At 51.8% G+C, this 18,258-nt stretch overlaps 1 protein-coding gene across 1 annotated transcript in view; it reads right to left on the reverse strand.

The window, feature by feature from the left end:
• The window catches only part of ADGRD2 (adhesion G protein-coupled receptor D2), a 37,130-nt gene extending 25,052 nt beyond the window's left edge, over positions 1-12,078 (reverse strand). Inside the window, exons 1-10 of the mRNA XM_037850793.1 lie at positions 12,054-12,078; positions 9,666-9,878; positions 8,716-9,357; positions 8,149-8,247; positions 7,634-7,719; positions 7,082-7,363; positions 5,711-5,822; positions 4,826-4,960; positions 4,225-4,348; positions 3,696-3,801 (exon numbers count right to left, since the gene is read on the reverse strand). Of these exons, the coding sequence (XP_037706721.1) occupies positions 3,696-3,801; positions 4,225-4,348; positions 4,826-4,960; positions 5,711-5,822; positions 7,082-7,363; positions 7,634-7,719; positions 8,149-8,247; positions 8,716-9,357; positions 9,666-9,878; positions 12,054-12,078 (1,824 nt within the window). The remainder of the gene's footprint in view (positions 1-3,695; positions 3,802-4,224; positions 4,349-4,825; positions 4,961-5,710; positions 5,823-7,081; positions 7,364-7,633; positions 7,720-8,148; positions 8,248-8,715; positions 9,358-9,665; positions 9,879-12,053) is intronic.
• Positions 12,079-18,258: the final 6,180 nt, after the last annotated feature.

Genomic DNA, 18,258 nt, shown 5'->3' on the forward strand with positions numbered 1-18,258 from the left:
CCGGAATGGCTTGCTGTGCCTGACCGATGGGCTGTAGAATGGGGTCTGGCCACCTGGCCCGCTCGAAAACAGCAATCTTCCTTAACAGCATTTCAAGCCGTGCCTTCTATGCAGAATGCATGTCTTTGGTGTCTGCTAGTATGGAATGGAACTGCAGGAAATGTAAACTTGAAGTCATGCAAAAGTATGATATGGATTTCTTCAGCTCTTAGGAATTATTTAAATTACTGTAGTAATTCAGTTTAAGCTATGTACTGTCTGTCACACTTGGCGGTCGAGAGAGTCTCCACAGCCTTTCGTATGAAGAACCTGTTTTCAAATATTTGTTTCAAATCCCGAAGAACAGTTGGAGTTCTGCCCCCCTCTAAGCTGTTGTGGATTTTCCCTTCTCCATAACCCACTCCCACTCCCCTACCCCCAGCGTTATTTCCGAAGTTTAACATTTGTTTGTAACAAATGCCTGCTTAGGAGTTCTTTGTGGATTGTTTTGAACTTTTAGATTTTCTTAGCTGCCATTTAAGCATTCCTGTGGCACCCATCACCATTTCAATTTAATTCTTGACTTTGAAGTGGTTCTTGCTAATTCAAGTTAGTTAAATAGAGGGCAAGAACCTTTATCAGTCAGAGGATCTAAACCTGTGCAATCTAAGGTTTAACAGCCTCTGCAAGAAGCATCTCGTCCCACCTTGCTTCCTTTCCCTGGAGGGGGTGCTTGGAGCAAGTCAGTCCTGGAGCTCACTGCCATGGGTGGCCCATTTGAAAGGAGAACCAGGCTAGCTGGTGTGTCGGTCCCAAGGAGCAGCAGGTGTGGATCCTTCCATCCTGGGACTTCCCAGTGACCGTGACCTGGGAAAGGGCTCTCTTACACTGCACTCAGGGAGACCACTCTCAGGATGGGGTCAGGAGAGGCCTCTCGGGAGAAGGACACCCCCGTTGTTTGTGAGGATGCCGTGACATTCACTTAAGCCACCACTGTGCCCAGTGTTGCGATAGCCGTGGCCAGAATCTGTCCCCTTTATCTTAAAGGAGCAAGCTGGACCAAGATGAGTCAGAACCCAGGAAATGAACGGATAGAATGCCAGAGCCTCCCCCAACTTGCTCTTCAGGAAGGGGGTCAACTTTGTGTCCGCTGCAAATCCTAGGAGTTAGGTCCAAGTGGCAAAGGCCATCTCCCCCTGGGGGTGGGACACAGTACCTCAGACCCATCCCCGGATGTAAGGATGGCAGGAATGAGGACGGGGATTGTCATTTAACAACAAAAAAACACACCCTCAAAACAAACAGTTAAATTGAAATGCTGTGTGCCTGACACTATGGTAGGCACAGAAAAGGTACGCGATGGCTGTGTGTTCATTTGAATTGAAAACATCCCTTAGGAAAAAGAAGCAAGCCCCAGCCAGTTTACCCTCGCTAGATTTCCACAATATGCAAAGTGGTGGTGGGGTCAAAACAAACGACACCAGCACTTTAAACTATTTGTGTAGGTATGCATGGGTGTATGTTTGGGAAGAAAAACAAAGGTGCAGATTATCTTCCTTTTTCTTCGGCCTCAGTCTCCACCCTCCTCCCCTCACACACACTGGACTTGGTACAAAATATCCGTGTGGTCTGAGATGAAGCGTTGCGGTGGGGGAGGGCAGGGGAGCTTTGTGTTAAGTGCCTACTGGAAATGCACTGTGGGGTTTTTTCCTATATGGGAAACCATTTATGCCAAGCTTTTTCCCATTTCCCATATTTATCTCATCTGGTTAGCTGCCTCTGCTTCCAGCTTTGTGCAATTCTCTTTGCCAGCTGCACAAAGCTGACTTTTTTCCAAAGTCTAGAAAGAGTGAGCTCACCTGACAAGGTTGTTGTGTGTTTTGTTTAATTTGTTGTTAAACCTTTTCGTAAATGCAATGCCGTATTTATTGTTTTGAAAATGAAAGGAATACTAATAAGTCTTAAAAGTTCCTTCATGTAATAGATTTTTCCAGTTAATGGGCTTAACTGATGTATAATAATTAGATGTCCCATACCGTATTCTGTTTGCATTTGTCATTTTATTTTTGACATAGTGTCTGGCACACCAAGTGGGTTAGTACTGCAGTATTTGTGTTACTTTAAGTACTAAGTATGCAGGTTTCTTGGTACCATTGAGTTGCTGCTATTAAAGCTTAACACATGAAATGGCTAAAAGTTACAAGCATGCGATTTAGGACTGCGTGAGCCTTAGAAAGTAAAATGTACAGAGGGCAACACATGAGCTGTCAAACAGTGTTAGGTGTGTTTATATGTACAGATTTGTGCATAGTGATGGTTTTATTTAAGTCGATATGTAGTCTACTCACACTTTCATTATCTAGCAGTTTTGTACAAAGATAGCAATTAATTTGTAAACACTGCCAGAATGTTTTCTAGCTGGTTTGTAATGTTTTTAAGAGTGTATTTTTATTTTTGTTTTTTTTGTCGTGGTTCTTGTTTTCATTTTTGTTGTAAGTGTAGATCTGTAAATAAAATTGCAGTATTTAAAGGTTTAGCTTTCAGGAAAAAGAAAGTAAGAACTCAGTGTGTGCATGACAACTCGTGTGTATGAGAGGAGGAATTTGAAGGAAGATACCTTGGAGTTAAGTCGGTGGTGATTGTCAGGTTGTGGGAATTTCTTTTCCTACAGTGTACATGATTTTGTAAAAAGGAAGTATTTCTCCCAAAATTGGGAGTACGCAAACTACTAATCAGTTTAGCTTTGTGTTGTATGCTAGTTTAAAAAAAGAAAATATGTAATATAATGTATAAAAAAAAAAAAGCTTTTATGATGGATTTTGTAAATAGATTTGTTACAGGATGACCTGTTCTCTAGCTGTGATCTTACCACTTCAAATGGGTGTAATTTGAATAAATTTTGTATGGTAAAGGATCAATAAAATGATTTTTTTAAGAGTTCAAAAAAAACAAAAAAAAAAAAAAAAGGGATGCATTTTATTGTGTGTGTTGTAAACCTCAATCAAGTTGATTTTTAAAAAGTCTTGAGAGGATATGCAAAGAATTGATAAGCTGTAAGGTGTGTTTCTGTGTGTGTCCAAGATGAGTGGTTGTGAGCAAAGGAGAATTTAGCTTTCTCTGAAATGTTCTAATGTTTCAAAAGAGAGAATGAATTTGCTTATTAAGTATAAAGAAATTAAATATGTCTTGGAGATCGCTCCATGTCAGTTTATAGAGAGTTTCATTCCTTATATAACTTCATCAGACTATTCTATTCTAGATATACATTATTTTTTAAGTAGTCCCCTACTGATGGACATTTAGGTTAATTTTAGTCTTATGAAGCATGCTACAGTGAAGATATTGCACGTCTCCCTGTGTACACACTTTGGTATATAATCTAACGAGAACCACCAGCGTTTTTAGTCACACAGATCTAGGACAAAATCCCAGCTGTGCCATTTACAAGCTCCCTCCCAGGCTCCCTTTTTGCATATGTCATAGTGAAGTCGGAGGATTAAATGGATGCTGCTTATTATTTACGGCACCTGGCATAAGGTAAAGGTGCAATCAGTTACTTCCCTTCCCTTGACAACAATGGGGATGGCTTGTGAGTGAATATTTTTCGAAAATATTTTTAGACCTTGGTTTCCAATAAATAAGTATTGGGGATGTGGGGAGATCAAACCAGGACAAGTGTGTCAGGGTGGCTGTTTCCTAGAGGCTCCGCCCAGTACCTGGGTCCAGTGTTTCAGGTGAAAGTTCACGGCCGTGTTAAGCTCCCCAGCAGTGTCCCACACTTCAGAGGAGACGATGGCCGACCCCACCTGGGTGCTTAGGCACCTGTGGGAGAAAGGGAGTTTTAAGGGCACCAGCTGGCTTTGGGGGAGAGGTCATGCATGGCTGGGGTCATACATCCAGACCTCTGTGGTAGAGCTGGCACCCCTGTGTCCAGAGAAATGCTGAACAAAATCCCGTGCAGGGAATTGGGGCACCTGGGTTCCAGTGGTGCCTCAGGGATCTGCTGGCGACTTGGGCAAGCTCTGTTCCTTCCCGGTGTCTCAACTCTGAAGCCAGGACCCCAGGCAGATGCTGAGCCAAGCTCCCCTCAGCCTATCCTTGCAGGCTCAGAAATGTGGGTGGGTGTGTGGATGGGGGAGATGGGGTGCTAAGAGCAGTTTTGCCCACCAGAATGGGGGCACTGGGAGAGGCTGAGAGCCTCACCTTGCCTGGGGAAAGAGATACAGGCCTCAGGAGCCCACTCACCTCTGCATCCTGCCCACCTCGTCCAAGCTGTCAGGGGCCTGGGGCTCCGGGTCAGGGCCCTGCAGAGTGTGCTGGAAGACACTCGAGGTGAACCAGCTGTGGCTCAGGGTGACTCCAGAGAGGCCTGGTGGAGCAGAAGGGGGCCCAAGACCCCCACCCAGTGACTGAGCATGCACCACAAGGGAAATGCTCACCCCACCTTACAGATAGGGAAACTGAGGCTAGAAAGGTTGAATGATTTGCCCAAGATCACACAGATAATAAGTGGCAGAGTCAGAATGCCCATCGGCCATAGTCCATGTGATTAATCTTGCAGCTCCAAAGCCCTTTGACCCCCGGCCTCATCCTCCACTGCTGTGTGGCAGGCACCAAGGGTGGGGTCTCCGTCTACCACCGCTTCAGAGGGAAAACGCGCAAGGCACAACAGAGAACAAGTCAACAGCTACTATGCAGTAGGTGCTTGCCTGGGGCATTGTTTAACCTCATAATAACCCACAAGGCAAATAATAGTGTCCCCATCTTACAGATGAGGAAATTGAGGCTCTGAAAAGTGAGATGACTTATTCAAAGTGGTACAATTGGGCCCCAGCCCCTCACTCACCCTTCCCAAGGAGCCGCCTCACTTCTCCCGCAGGCAGGTGGATGTGGCCGGGCCCTTCCGGCCACCCGCCAGGCAACATGAACGTGTAGCCTCCCACGCTGGCCTCCCTCAAGTGCAGGCTCCGCACCTCCAGGCCTGGGATGAAACGGGGCTGGGGGCTGGACCTTGGCAGGGGCATCTCTCTGCCAAGCTGGCCCCACTGGCAGGGTCTGCGTCCCGCTCTCCCTGCCGCAGATCCAGGAGGCCACCGTTCCTGCTCAGAGAGGTTCAGCTTGCCCAAGGCAAATCTGACTTCTTCAAGTTCAGGGGAGGGGGGCACTGAGAAAGGGGGTCACCAGAATGCAGAACCAGAAGATCCCAGAGAGCACCAGAAACACCAGAAACCTGGGGCACCCGAAGGACATGTCTGTGCCTGGAGTTCCACCATGAGTGCTCCCCAATTCAGTCTATGAACACACACTGAGTGTATACTTGGGCCCGGCCCTGAGATGCAGAGATGACTCAGAAACAGCCCTGCCTCCAGAAGCTTCAGGTGGAGGGAGGCAATTTGTACAACTACCACAAATGCAACGAGAGACATGTTCATGACACCAGGCTAGCAGAGAAGGGAAGAAGTGACTGTCAGGAGAGAGGTGAAACCGGGAAATGCTTTCTAGAGGAGGTGATGCTTAAACAGGGTTCTGAAGAATATACAGGAGTTTACCAGGAGCTCAAGGGAGAAAGGGCATTCTGGATGGAGAGCACAGCATGGGCAGAGGCAAGAAAGAGAATGGAGCGTCTGTGAAGTGCAAAGAGTTCCAGCAACCAGAGCTCAGGAGAGGAGACATCTGAGCTCAGACCCCACCCAGAACCCAACAATGTGGGACGCGCGAGTATCAGACTCACCAGCTCGGCGGTGCTGGATGTGCATTCGGGGCCGCTCAGAGGTCAGTGCGGAGCTCAGCAGGGGTGCCAGACGCTGCACACTTGCCACCAGGGCCATGGGTCCACCAACCACCTGGAAGGAAGCCGAATCTCGGTGGGTTAGCCCAGCACCCTCATGTCCCTCTCACACTCCACACCTCACTGCTGCCTGCCCTGAGCACTGGGTCTAACGTATTCTCAATGACCTGTGAGGGATGCAGTTTGGTGACCCTGCCTGCTCCAGAACCCTCAATGGTTCCCTTGGGCTTCCAAGGTCAAGTCCTGAGTCCCCAGCTGATGTTTGAGGCTCTGTCTGAACCAGCCTCCTCTGACCTCTCCAACCCTTTTCCCCAAGCCACCCCATCTCCTAGTCAAGCCAAAGGCCTTGCAGTGCTCTAAGCCTGCTGCTCTGTCATTTGCCACCCAGGACACACTCTGATGGCCAGGCCATGCCTCCTTCCCCCTTCTCCAGTCTGACTCAGTACCTGACCTATTGTAGGTGTTCAACTTTTAGATTCCCAGAGGAAATCCACAGGGGGTAGGGTGGGGCAGGGTGGGGAGAACGTGCATTAATGGAACACCTACTCTGTGCTGGGCAATTCAACCAATTCACCCATTCATTCCTCTCCAGCAACTTAGTGAGGCAGGTGTAACAATCCCTATTCTCCAGGGAAGATAAAGGAGGTTTTCTGCCCAAATGCCTCAGATACCCAATCAAATGCTTGCAGCCCTTCTATGGCAGCCGATCGGGGCATGCACCCTTCCCAGGATGGGGGGCTCACCACCTGTAAAGGAGAACCACTCCCTGGAACCAGCCTCCTGTGTTGTGCCTTCCTCACTCTACCCACAAGCCTCAGTCCCAGTTCTGTCCTCTGAGGCCACAGAGGAGCCATAACTGCTCCCTCAGCCCCAGAGATTTGCAAGCAATGTCCATGATCCCTTGTTCCTTCCTTTTTCTGGGTGGATCACTCCTAGGCCTAAAGCTACTTCTCCCAGGATGAAGTCTCCAACCCCTTCCCCATCTCTCCTGTTCTTCTGAAGAGTTCCTGAGCTGTTTTGGCAGACAAAGATGGACTGAACACTCAGCATAGAGGACCTCCCACTTAAGGTGGTCAGCAGATTCTTGGATATAGGAAAGGCCCTTATTGATTAATGGCTCTTAATATTTTTTAGCTGCAGAAGCTATTGTTGAAATGCAGTTCAACTTATAAAAGAGACAAAAGGAGAGCTTCTCCAGATGGATGAAGAGATGGAGCCCAGAGACAGGTACTGACTTGCCATGGCTACACAAGCTGGTGGCAAGGCTAGAACCAGAGCCCAGGCCCCTGCCCCACCCAGAACTTCCAGCCTCACCTCACTGACTGCCAGCCAGGTGCCAGCCAACTGCTCCTCCAGGACTAGGCTGGCCACAGACATTACACCCTGGCCCAGCTGCAACCAGGGCCCCGTCAGGGGCTCGGGTTCCCCAGCCTCGAGAGCCATCACCCTCTTTAAGAAGTGCATGACAGCCAGAAGTGCAGCTGGTCCCAACGAAGCTGTGTCCTTTGCCAGGACTCTCTCCAGGATGCCCAGGAAGCTGGAGGCCTCAACCAGTGACAGGGTCCCATGGGCTTCAGAGAGGGGGTCAGGGAGTAGCTGTGGGCAGAGGAGCCACTGGTTGCTGGTCTGGCTGTAATCAGGGGATCACCCCAGGGACCATCACTTGGGCTCTGCCTGGGTCTTCTTGGTGGGCATGGGTCCAACTTGTCACAAGCCCCCAGCTCTCAAGGTCTCCAAATTAGGGAGCATGAACAATCTTAATTTTTGCAGACCTTTAGTTGGGTGTCCCCTTTACAGGTGAAGAAACAGACTCTGGGAGGTGACCCACAACACCCCAGACTCTCCAGCCCCCTGGGAGGGCCTCACCACAGTGGCATTGGCCAAGGCATTGACTCGGCTAATAACATCCTGGCCGGGCCACAGCTGGACATCCAGCAACTGCTGATAGGTCTCTGCAAAGGAATGGATGCCAGGCTGGGCCCTGGGCAACTCTGCTGCCCAAAGATGCCAGGCTGGGCCCTGGGCAACTCCGCTGCCCGAAGGTGCCAGTTTGCCTACCCCATGACCTCCAGCTAGTTCAATCTCCCACCCACCAGGGGACGAAGAGCAAGCACATTGCATGTCTGGAGCCTTACACACAATGTTCTAGAAGAGCAACTGAGGCACTGAATGGCAAAATTACTTGCTCAGAGTCACAAAGAGGGATTCATCCCCAGGTCTGTCTGACCCCACTGTCTTGTAGCCTAGACTCCTGGAGGTCCTGAGGGTTGGGGAAGATCCTGAATTCCCAGGCTTTGCCAACCTCTCACTCCCCCTTAGCCTGTGCTGGCCCACGCCCAGCTTCCCCTTCAGCAGAGCCCAGGAGTGCAGCCGGGGCTCACCTGTTCTGTAGCAGCAGAGAAAGGGCCGCACCTGCAGGCAGGGCTCCAAGCCCTCAGTGCCGGCTCCTGGTCCCCACGTGGGGCACTCCTCCGTGGGCACTGGCCAGGTTGGTGGAGGTGTCAGGACTGAGCCCTAACTCCCCAGAGGGCCCTGTGACCCCCACCCACCCGTGGGTGGCGCCTGCACTCCTTATGGGGCTCCAGAATGCACGGTTCCTGGGTTAGGGGGCCATGAGAGAACCTGAGGAAGGGGCGCCGGGGCTGCGCAGGGCAGCCAGGGGGCGAGTCCAGACACTTAGGCCAAGGGGACTGGGAGGATGCCCAACCGCGCGGGTGCAGGCAGCCCGGAGGCTGGGTAGCCAGAAGTTGGGCGAGGCCAGGTTGCCAGGGGGTGGGCTCGGTCTGGCGATGAGAACAGAAGGCTACGAAACCAAGAAGCGAGTGGGGCCTGAGAGCGGGTAGGGCAGTCAGAGATGGAGTGAAGCCTGCGGACGGAAGGCAGAATGGGGGTGGGGGTGGGGGGCTAGGGGGCGGGGTCTGGCAGCCAGGAGGCGGGGCAGAGCGTACCCGGACAGAGAAAGCGCACCAGCACAGTGGGCGACAGCGAGGGCGAGACGTCCAGGGCGTCGGCGTCCCAGCGGAAGAGCAGGCCGCCGGGGGCCGGCGAGCAGGCCCGTGCCCGGCGCACCTGCGCAGGACTCAGTGCCCGCGCCCATAGGTGAAAGTCGGTGAGGTTGCCGCTGAAGGCGTCACGAACCGAGAAGCCACCGCCCAGAGAGTCCTGGTCCTGGCCCAGCACGAGAACGCCGCCGGGCGGCACCGGGTAGCCCGCGCCCAGCCCCCGCGCCTCGGCGCGCCGCCGCCCGTCTGCGAACAGTGCCCAGCGCCCACCGTGCTGCTCCCATGTGGCGCACACATGGTGCCAGCGGCCGTCGGCGCGGAAGACGGCGAGGAAGGGCGCGTGATGCCCGCGCACTACCAGAGCAGCGTGCACCGCGCCGCCGGGCTCGGCGAAGGCGCGCAGCTGCAGCGCGTTGGGCAGCGCTGGCACCGCCAGCGAGAAGAGCGCGGCAGTGTGGGGCGAGGCGGCGTTCCACTGCACGTGGGCGCACGCCGTCAGCGCCCTCAGCGCAGGCAGGGGCGCCCGCAGCCGCGCCGCCCGGTCCGCGGTCCTCTCGCGGAAAACTAGCGCGGCCGTGCTGTGTGTGCCTGCGGGGACACGCGGGCCCGGGCCTCAGTTTCCCCAGCTCAGAGCGCGTCCTGCCTCTGACTGCCTTCCGGCGCAGCTGCGGGGTCCCTCCCGGGCTTTGGTGTGCCTCCCACACCAGAAAGTAAGGGAAGGAAGAGGGGCTCCAGCGCCTGTGCTTGGGATCAGCCCCTATCTGCAGTCCAGGACAAGGGAACCTGGACATACGGCTGGGACTCTCTTGGTACTCAAGGAGGAGAGAAGGGGCGCCCATCCCTAGAGGTCACCAGAGCCTCAGACCCCACTTCCCAGGCTCCAGGCCTACACTCACGCCTTAGCGGAGGCTTTCGCAGAAGAGCCTCGCTCTGGCCCACCCAGACTGGGTCCCGCAGCTGCGGAGCGAGGACCTTATCTGGGGGTCCCAGCACCAGGTGGCCAAACCGCTGCTCACAGTCCTCTTGGGCCTGCCACCAGCTTAGCCTCCTCCCTGGGAACTTGCACACTCTGTCTGCCGTCTCTACCACCCTGCTGGGGGCTCCTGGAGCTGGAGGGCAAGAGGAGAGAGCGTGGGAGAACACCTGTATGGGCATCTGACCCTTGGGGGTGGGATGGGGGGGGTGGGCAGGGCTGAGGGCATCAGGCTTGCAGTCATTTGGCCTGGATGGGGTTGAACCCCGGCCATGCTCTATGACCTGGTCAGTCCCCATCCCTTTGTGGAGACTGCTTCTTCATCTGTAGAACGGCAGGAATGGGGAGGGCAGGACTGCAGCTTTCAGCGCAGGGTCTGGTGTGGTGGGTGCCGGACTGAGTGGCCTTTTCTCCCTTCCTTTGCTTTCCAGGCCAGGGCACACTAAGGACCACAGCCTGGTTGTGCTGGGGGTGTTGTGGGGAGCTTCCCTGGGACAGCAGAGGTGTGGATCCCTCATACCAACCTGTGGCCCAGGGGTTCCTTGATTCACCTGTGGGGTTGGAGGGAGTTCCAGAGCGACTGCAGAGCTGAGAGAAGAGGAGGGGGGGGGAGCTGGGACAGGTGCCTCCTCAAATGTGCTCTGGGAGGGGTGCAGTGGAAGCTGCGGGCCCTACCATCATACCTGGGTTGAAGTCCCACCCAGAGTGTGCCCTTGGGCAGGTCATTTCACTGCCCTGAGCCTGTTTCCCCCTTGTATGGAATAAAAAGCTGATGAGTGAATGCAAAAAGTATAGCACCTAGTGGGTGTTTTTATTTCTATTTCTATGCCAGGGGCTTATCTCACTTTGAACCCTAGCAGCCTGGAGTCCCCTTGGCTTCCCCCACTGTGGCCTCTCCCCCCTCCCCCCAGCAAAGCTCAGGTACCAGGAGGTAGAGAAGACAGTGGCACCAGGGGACCATTCTGGATCCAGCCGGGGGAGACCGGGGAGAGCAGGAGTCACAGGCTTGGCCAGTGTGGGCTGAGGAAGAAAGAAAAAAAAAAAAAAAACCACAGGAAAGGGGCTCATCGTCCCACCTTCCTATCCCTTTCTGACTCCTCTGGGGTCATCCTGTCCTTTGTTTGTTCCCCAGAACCCACTGGGCTGGGAGCCCCGGCTAGGGCCCTGAGTGGGGTGGCCCACCCACTGGGGGTGACATTTACTAGCATAAAGACGTGGTCTCCAGGAGCCCCTTCCAGGACTGCAGCTGGGAGCTGGGAAACGCTGTGGCCCTGTTGAGAGGGGGGAGGGTAGCAGCAGCCCACCAGCTCTAAACAGGTGGGGACAGAGCTTGGAGCCTCCGCCCTGTGGAGGAGACACTCAGGACCCTGTGGGCTTCCTTGTGTTCTTTGGGGTTCACAGCTTGGCACAGCTCTGCCTCACACGCCCCACCATTCCCCCAGGCAGCCACCTCTCTCCCAGCGTTCCACGCTGCTTCCTCCCCAGGCAGCATCTTTTCTCAAGACCTTTGTGCTTTCCCCGCTGCCTGGACTGGCCACCAGCTTCCTCACTGGCACCGCCTTCAAGGTCAGTTTGTGATCACTTCATCCACTCAACATTGGTGGGGGCCCTGCCATAGCCAGGTGCTGTGCTAAAGCAGGGATACCCCCATCACTGGTGGTTTGGAGGTTGCTCCTGGCAGCCTGGGGTGGGAGTGGGGGTCTCTGCAGGCTGGGAGGAGCCTCCCTGGTGTCTGCTCCAGTCCTGGCCATGCACATTTGCATGGAAAACATTGGCTCTGAAATAATGTTCCAGTGGTAGGCCTCACACCACCACTGCAGGATGAGTATCCTTACCCTTTTTCCTCTTCCAGATAAACTCTATAATCGTGAAAATCAAACAGCGTGAGAGGTTCACCCTTTTGGAACTCTGAAAAACACCCATCTACTGTTACTTTTTTGTCCACCCACCCCCACCCCTACCCCCACCCCCAAGTTGTAAGTCTGGCGCAGGCCTGAATTTGGTGCTTAGCACGTGCAGAACACATAGTGTGGCCTCAATAAATGCTGACTCTCTCACTCCCTTGCTCACGTTTGCCCGTCTCTGCTCCCTCAAACTCCTTGGCTCCCACCTTCCTTGCTCAGCAAACACTCCTTTACAGCTAGACGGAGAAGCGATGTTCGGCCGCCACTGCGCATCCCTTCCTCTGCTGGGAGCTAGAGGGGAACCCCCCTAGGCTGATGGGTACCCGATAGAGGCTTCCTTGCATCCGCGCTACCCCCTCCCCCAGCTGGACGTGAGCCCTTGCTTGTTCACAGCCCGGAGTCCTCACCCGATTTTCCGGTCCTGGCGCCCATGGTCGGCTCGCCGTTTGCAGGGCGTCTGCTGGGACCGAAGTTGGGCGGCTGCAGTGGCGCGCTCTCCGCGCAGCAGCGGGACCTTTCCGGGCGGGGTGTCGCCTCGGGGGGCAGTGCTAGGAGGCCCCGCCCCTCGGCCACAGCCCGTGAGAGCCCGGGACCCCCGCCCTCCCAGTGGGCGGGGCGGGCGCCAGGCCTTCCAGAGACACGCCTCCCGTGGGACCTGCGGGATCCCTCAGTCTTTGGACGGAAGCTATGACACTGCCCCCACCCACCCGATTAGAAGGGCCGCCTCATGTGACTTAGAACCAAAACAAACGTGTAGAAGTTGAAGGATCCCGGGCGAGGCCGGGATGGTGGGGGAGGAGGGCCCACTCAGTTCACAACTTACTGGGTGCCCTGAGCTAGACCGCAACAGTCCTCATCTTTACCTGTGAAGTAGGGGCCGTCATAGGCATTTTCCAGACCAGGACTCGGGACACCGAGTAAGACTCTGGCCATTGGCAGAACCGGGCCTTGAACCCCGGCCTCTGGGTCTTCATCTGGCTGTTCAAAAAGTAACTGGGGGCAGCATGGTGGGATTGAGGACATCTTGACCAAAAGGAGGATGCAAAATGAAAGGAAATACAGCTTCACTGGGCTGAGAGATTCCAAATGGAGTCGAGAGGTCACTCTGGTGGACATTCTTAACGCACTATATAGATAACACTTGTTAAGTTTTAATGTATTGAAATAGGTAAAGTAAATATCTGAAACTACCAAACTCCAGCCCAGTAGCCTTGACTCTTGAAGACGATTGTATAACAATGTAGCTTACAAGGGGTGACAGTGTGATTGTGAAAACCTTGTGGATTGCACTCCCTTTATCCACTGTATGGAAGGATGAGTAGAAAAATGGGGACAAAAAACTAAATGAAAAATAGGGTGGGATGGGGGGGTGATTTGGGTGTTCTTTTTTACTTTTATTTTTTGTTCTTATTCTGATTCATTCTGGTGTAAGGAAAATGTTCAAAAATAGATTGGGGTGATGAATGCACAACTATATGATGGTGCCGTGAACAGTGGATTGTACACCATGGATGACTGTATGATATGTGAATATGTTTCAATAAAACTGAATTTAATTAAAAAAAAAAGTAACTGGGGTGGAGGGGTGCTGTCTGGGGGTGGAAACACAGGGGTTTTGGTCTCTGAAGGCAGAATCTGGGTGGGGTTAGGGGTACAGAGGAAAGCTGAGGGGTTGAGGGAGATGCAGAGCTCCCTGGCATGGAAGTGGGGAACAGGGCCTGATGAAGGCCATTGGGATTCCTGGTTGGGTGGGAAGCCAGATTGAGTGAACTCCAAGGCCAAGGCTTTAGGGTCAGACAGATCTAAGTTCTTCTTGGCTCTGACCTGAAGAACATTTCTTAATTTCTCTTGGCCTCAGTTTCCCCATTTGTAAAGTGTGAGTGATAATAGTACATAACTCATGGGGCTGCTATGAGATTTAAATGACTTTGGCTTAATAAACGCCTCTGTAGCTTGTCTGTAGTGCCTGGCACACAATCAGTTTGGCATTCTTTTCAAAATTTAATGTACACTTGTTAAAATAGCCTGCCGACAACATGATGGTTTAGTTTTAAAAGAAGAAGGAGGGAAGTCAAAGTGCTTCCATTATATCGGTGTCCAATATGCTGTTTTTTCAGCTGGTCTCTAGGTCTAAGAATTTTCAAAATAAAAATTGGGGATAAGAGACTCCCAACTCGGACCAGAGCTCTGAACATTTCCCAGGTCCCTGGGCCAGCACAGTGCACCATGTAGGACTTCGGTTCTCTGTTTTTGTGACCTGTCCATCCCCTAACCACGACCGGCCCCCAGAGACAACCCAAAGGACAGGAAGAAGCCCCCAGGGTGCCCTTGCTCTCCCCATCCTGAGTGGGGCCTTTCCGTTCCACGCTGTCGTGTTCAAGGCAGGGACTCTTGGGGGCCCCATTTTACATATGTGCAAACTGAGGCCCAGAGAGAAGACGCACTGCAAGGAAAGAATGGACTCCAGACCTGCCCCCTAAGCCTGTGCCCTTTCTCTCTGAGTGGACTGGGGTTTGCGTAAACCCCAACCCTGCCAACCTCCTTTGTATGTCTTTTGCCCTCTTTGTCCTCTTTCCTGCCTCATCCCACATGTCTACCCTGTAGTCTAAGTAACGACCTTCTCATCCTTGGCGATGTCCCTGGGGTCCCCTCCCTTCTGTGGGGTCACATTTTTAGGAGTCACTCCTGGAGACTTTGTGTGACATGAGGGGGGCTGCTGGACCCTACTTTGGGGACCCCAGGCAGTTGGGACCGGTTTGGGCTTGAAGCCCGGCCTAATCTCTCCTCCCCAGAGCTTGGGAACTGTCCGGCTGGCAGCCAAGGACCATCCATCGCCCTTCTGGACAGGTGGCTCAGACAGGCTCAGTTGTCTCTGCAGACAAGGCCTGGAAGCTGTGGGTGAGTAATAGCCCCCGGGGACCTCAGGCTCATTGTCCAGGGAGATGGGGTGGGGGCCTGCGGGGCAGCCAGAGCCCAGAGGAGCCTCGAGGGTGGCCTGAGGACGTCTCGGCCCTCATCCCTGGCTCCTGGCCCTACCCCTACCTCTCAGCCAGAACTCCAACATTCCAGGGCCAGGATTTTGGAAGGAGGAACTGAAAGCTGGGATGTTCTCATATTTGGGGTTGTCCCAAACCCCAAAGAATCTGGTCTTGACCATCAATCAGCTTTTATGTGACTCAGGAAAATCTCTTTGCTGCTGTTTCTTTTTCCACAGAATGGGGAAATTACCCCTTCTTCTCAGGGACATGAGGGAGGCTATAAGAATAGACTTGTGAGTATCCGGGGTCAGGGGAGCCCAGAGCTTGGTCCCATTGTTGTTTTTTCTGGAGGGAACTGTTTCCCCCTCTGTAGGCAAAGTGGAGTACCTTCTCCTCCTCAACCCAGCCCTCACATCCTTGGGCCCTGCGAAACTTGGGTGGGCCCAGAACCAGCCCTGCCTCCCATCCCACCTACTTGAACTCCCTTTCTGCATGGAAGTCAGAGTGATCTTCCTAAAATTTCCATTCAATCCTGTCCCTCCCTGGCTCAAAACCCTTCCACGGCTCCCTCCGGGAGAAAGTCCGGCTTTCCTCACCCAGCCTATGAGATTCACCCCTCTTGCCTCCCTCACTGAGCCTCGCCCCCTTCACCTTCCACAGCCCACTCCCACCCCCCAGCCAGAGTGAACATCTTTCTGTCCTCACCCCTGGGCCTTGGAGCATACTGCTCCCTCTGCTTGGAGCACGCCTCCTCCAAGTGTTTTCTGGTTCATTTCTACTCATCCTTCAGGTCTCAGTTTAGACCTCCTAGGATGCTTTCCCTGCCCCACCCTAAACGGGTCAAGAACCCCCCTGATCCCTATAAATATCCAGCACTGTCTGCCTGCCCCATGACTCTGGGAGCCCCGTATCCACAGCACCCAGGGCAGGGCTTGCCAGAGCATGCACATGTTTGCTGAGTGACTGAGCACACCCAGACACCTCGTGACTCTAAGGTCTGCGTGTGATTGTGTGTTTGGGGGTTGATGTGGAGGGCAGTGAGAAGAGGACTCCTCTTAGTGGAACCCCAAGGATTGACACCTGCACCGCCAATTGTAGCCACCAGAGGGAGAAACAGCTATTTAGGGCCAAGCGAGAACTGGGCAGCCCCTCCCAGCCCCCATTTGTCCCCACCTGGGGCAGCTCCTGGTGCAGTGGCCTTGGCCTGGGAGTCAGAGCCCCTCCTCTCTTCTGTTTCAAGGCCCCTCTGTCACTAACGAACATAGAGACCTGAATGAGTCACTTCTCCGTTCTTGGCCTCAGTTTCCTCCTGTGTAAGGTGAGCCTGCTCACCTCTGCTGGGAGAATGGTCATGCATGTCTGTGACATGCCCAGCCCAGAGCCTGGCACAGCAGAGGCTCAACAAACACTTTTCTGTGTTAGGAGGAAACCGAGAGCCAGAGAGGGGAAGAGATCTGTGGTCACACAGCAAGTCCATGGCACAGGCCAAGCCTTCTCGGTTTTCCTCACACTGCCCACCCGACCCATCTCTTCTCCCCAAGCTTAAAAATATTTGATCCTCCTGATGAAAAAGAGCTATGGGGAGTCACTGCTAATAGGTAGGAAGTTTCTTTGGGGATGATGAACACGTTCTAAAATAGACTGTGGTGATGTTTACACAATTCTGTGAGTAAAAACTGTTGAGTTGTATATTTAAATGGGGGAATTGTATGGTGTATGAATTATAACTCAATAAAATTGTTATTAAAAAGAGCAATACTGTGGAAGAAAAAAGCTTGGAGTCAGAGGACTTGTCTCTTAGTAGCTGTATGAATTTCTTGAGCTCCGCTTCACTCTTTTGTGAATTGGAGTGGGTGATGGTTAAATTCATATGTCAACTTGGCCAGGTTATGGTGACTAGTTGTTTGGTCAAGTGAGCAGTGGCGTGATTGTTACTGTGAGGGTATTTTGTAGATGGATTTGTGTCTATAATCAACTGATTGCATCTATGGCTGAGTGCATCTACAATCAACAAAAGAAATTGCCCTCAGCAATGGGGGGAGTCATCTCATCCAATCAGTTGGAGGTGTTAAAAGCCAGAACTGAGGATTTCAGAAGTCAGAAAGAATTTCTGCTTCTACATCAGCCAGCCACCTTCCCCTAGGAAATTCAACATTGCCTTTATCAGAATTTCAGCTTGTGGCCTGCCCTGTGAATTTGGACTTGCCAATCCCCATGGTTGCTTGAGCCAATTCCTATAATAAATCATATATTCTACTTCTCTGGAGAATGCTGACTAATACAGGGTCCTATCCCCCCAGCCTGCCTTCCTCCCAGGAACTTGGGAGCATCAAATGAAAAAGCTGAGTTGTAATACACTCAGAGTTGATACCAGTATCAGTCTGACCATTTCTGTAAAAATGGGTCTCATACTCTAGAAGATGAATAGATGAAGAAAGGAGCAAATACTTCACAGAGGAAATAGAAAGTGAAAAATACATGGGAAAAAAAATGCTTCTACTCAATTTTAACCAAAGGAACAAAAAATAGCAACTTTAAGGTATCATTTTATGCTACTAATTTGGCAAAACCCCTTTTAAAATGGTAATACTTTGTGCTGGCACAGTTGAGGTGAAGTCTATATACTCAGACACTATTGCACAGTGAATGGCACAGCCCTCTTGGAAACCAATAGAGTTAAATATTAAAAGCAGCAAAAATGTTATTATCTTTGACCCAAGTAATTCTACTCCATGGAATTTTTGCTTGGCAGGCACCCAATTAAATGAGAATGCTTTTTAGTATTACGAATGATATTGAAAAAAAAATCAGAAGCTATCTGAAAGTATAATAAATACATTATGACTTATCCATTTGAAGAAATAATATGAAATCACTGAAAACTGACAATTAGAAAAATAGCATAGCAATAAAGAAACTGTAAATAACATAACAATAAAAGAAAAAAGAAAAAAATTATGGGTATAGTTGCAACTAAGTACAACTCTCTATGGACTGTGGCAGATACTGTTGGTGACTGACCCAGCATTTGTTCCCACCACGCTTCTCTTTTGTCCATGAAATGCTCACTCTCCCAGCCTCCATTGCAGTTGTGGGTAGCCATATCACACAGTTCCGATCACTGAGATGCAAACCAAGTCTTCTGGGGAAATTCAGTGAAATCTTTTACTTTCTTGATAAAAGAGATTGCAACAGCTTTCACCACCCTTTTCCCCTGTCTTCCTTCTGCCTTGTGAATGCAGATGAGATGCTTGGAGCTACAGCAGCCTCTTTGTGATCATGAGGCAGCAAGCATGTCAAAAAGCAACATCAAGAATGATGGAGTAGTATGTGAATATATCTCAATAAAACGAAGATTAAAAAAAAAAAAAAAGAATGATGGAGTAGCACAATTGAAAGACTCTGGGTCCATGACTGCCCACCAACCTGGAGAGTATCCACCACCAGTCTTCTTGTTATGTGAGGAAAATAAGCCCCAATTTTTTTAAAGCACTGTCATTACTTGCAGCTGAAAGCATTCCTACCTGATACATGGGCAAAGACAAGAAAATACAGTGGAGAGTGTACAAGATTTGGAGTCAGGAAAAAGAGTTCAAATCCCATTTCTCCCTCTTTGTTGTTGTGTGATTCCAGG

The sequence above is a fragment of the Choloepus didactylus genome, chromosome 10, assembly GCF_015220235.1.
Source record: "Choloepus didactylus isolate mChoDid1 chromosome 10, mChoDid1.pri, whole genome shotgun sequence".
Lineage (NCBI taxonomy): Eukaryota > Metazoa > Chordata > Mammalia > Pilosa > Megalonychidae > Choloepus > Choloepus didactylus.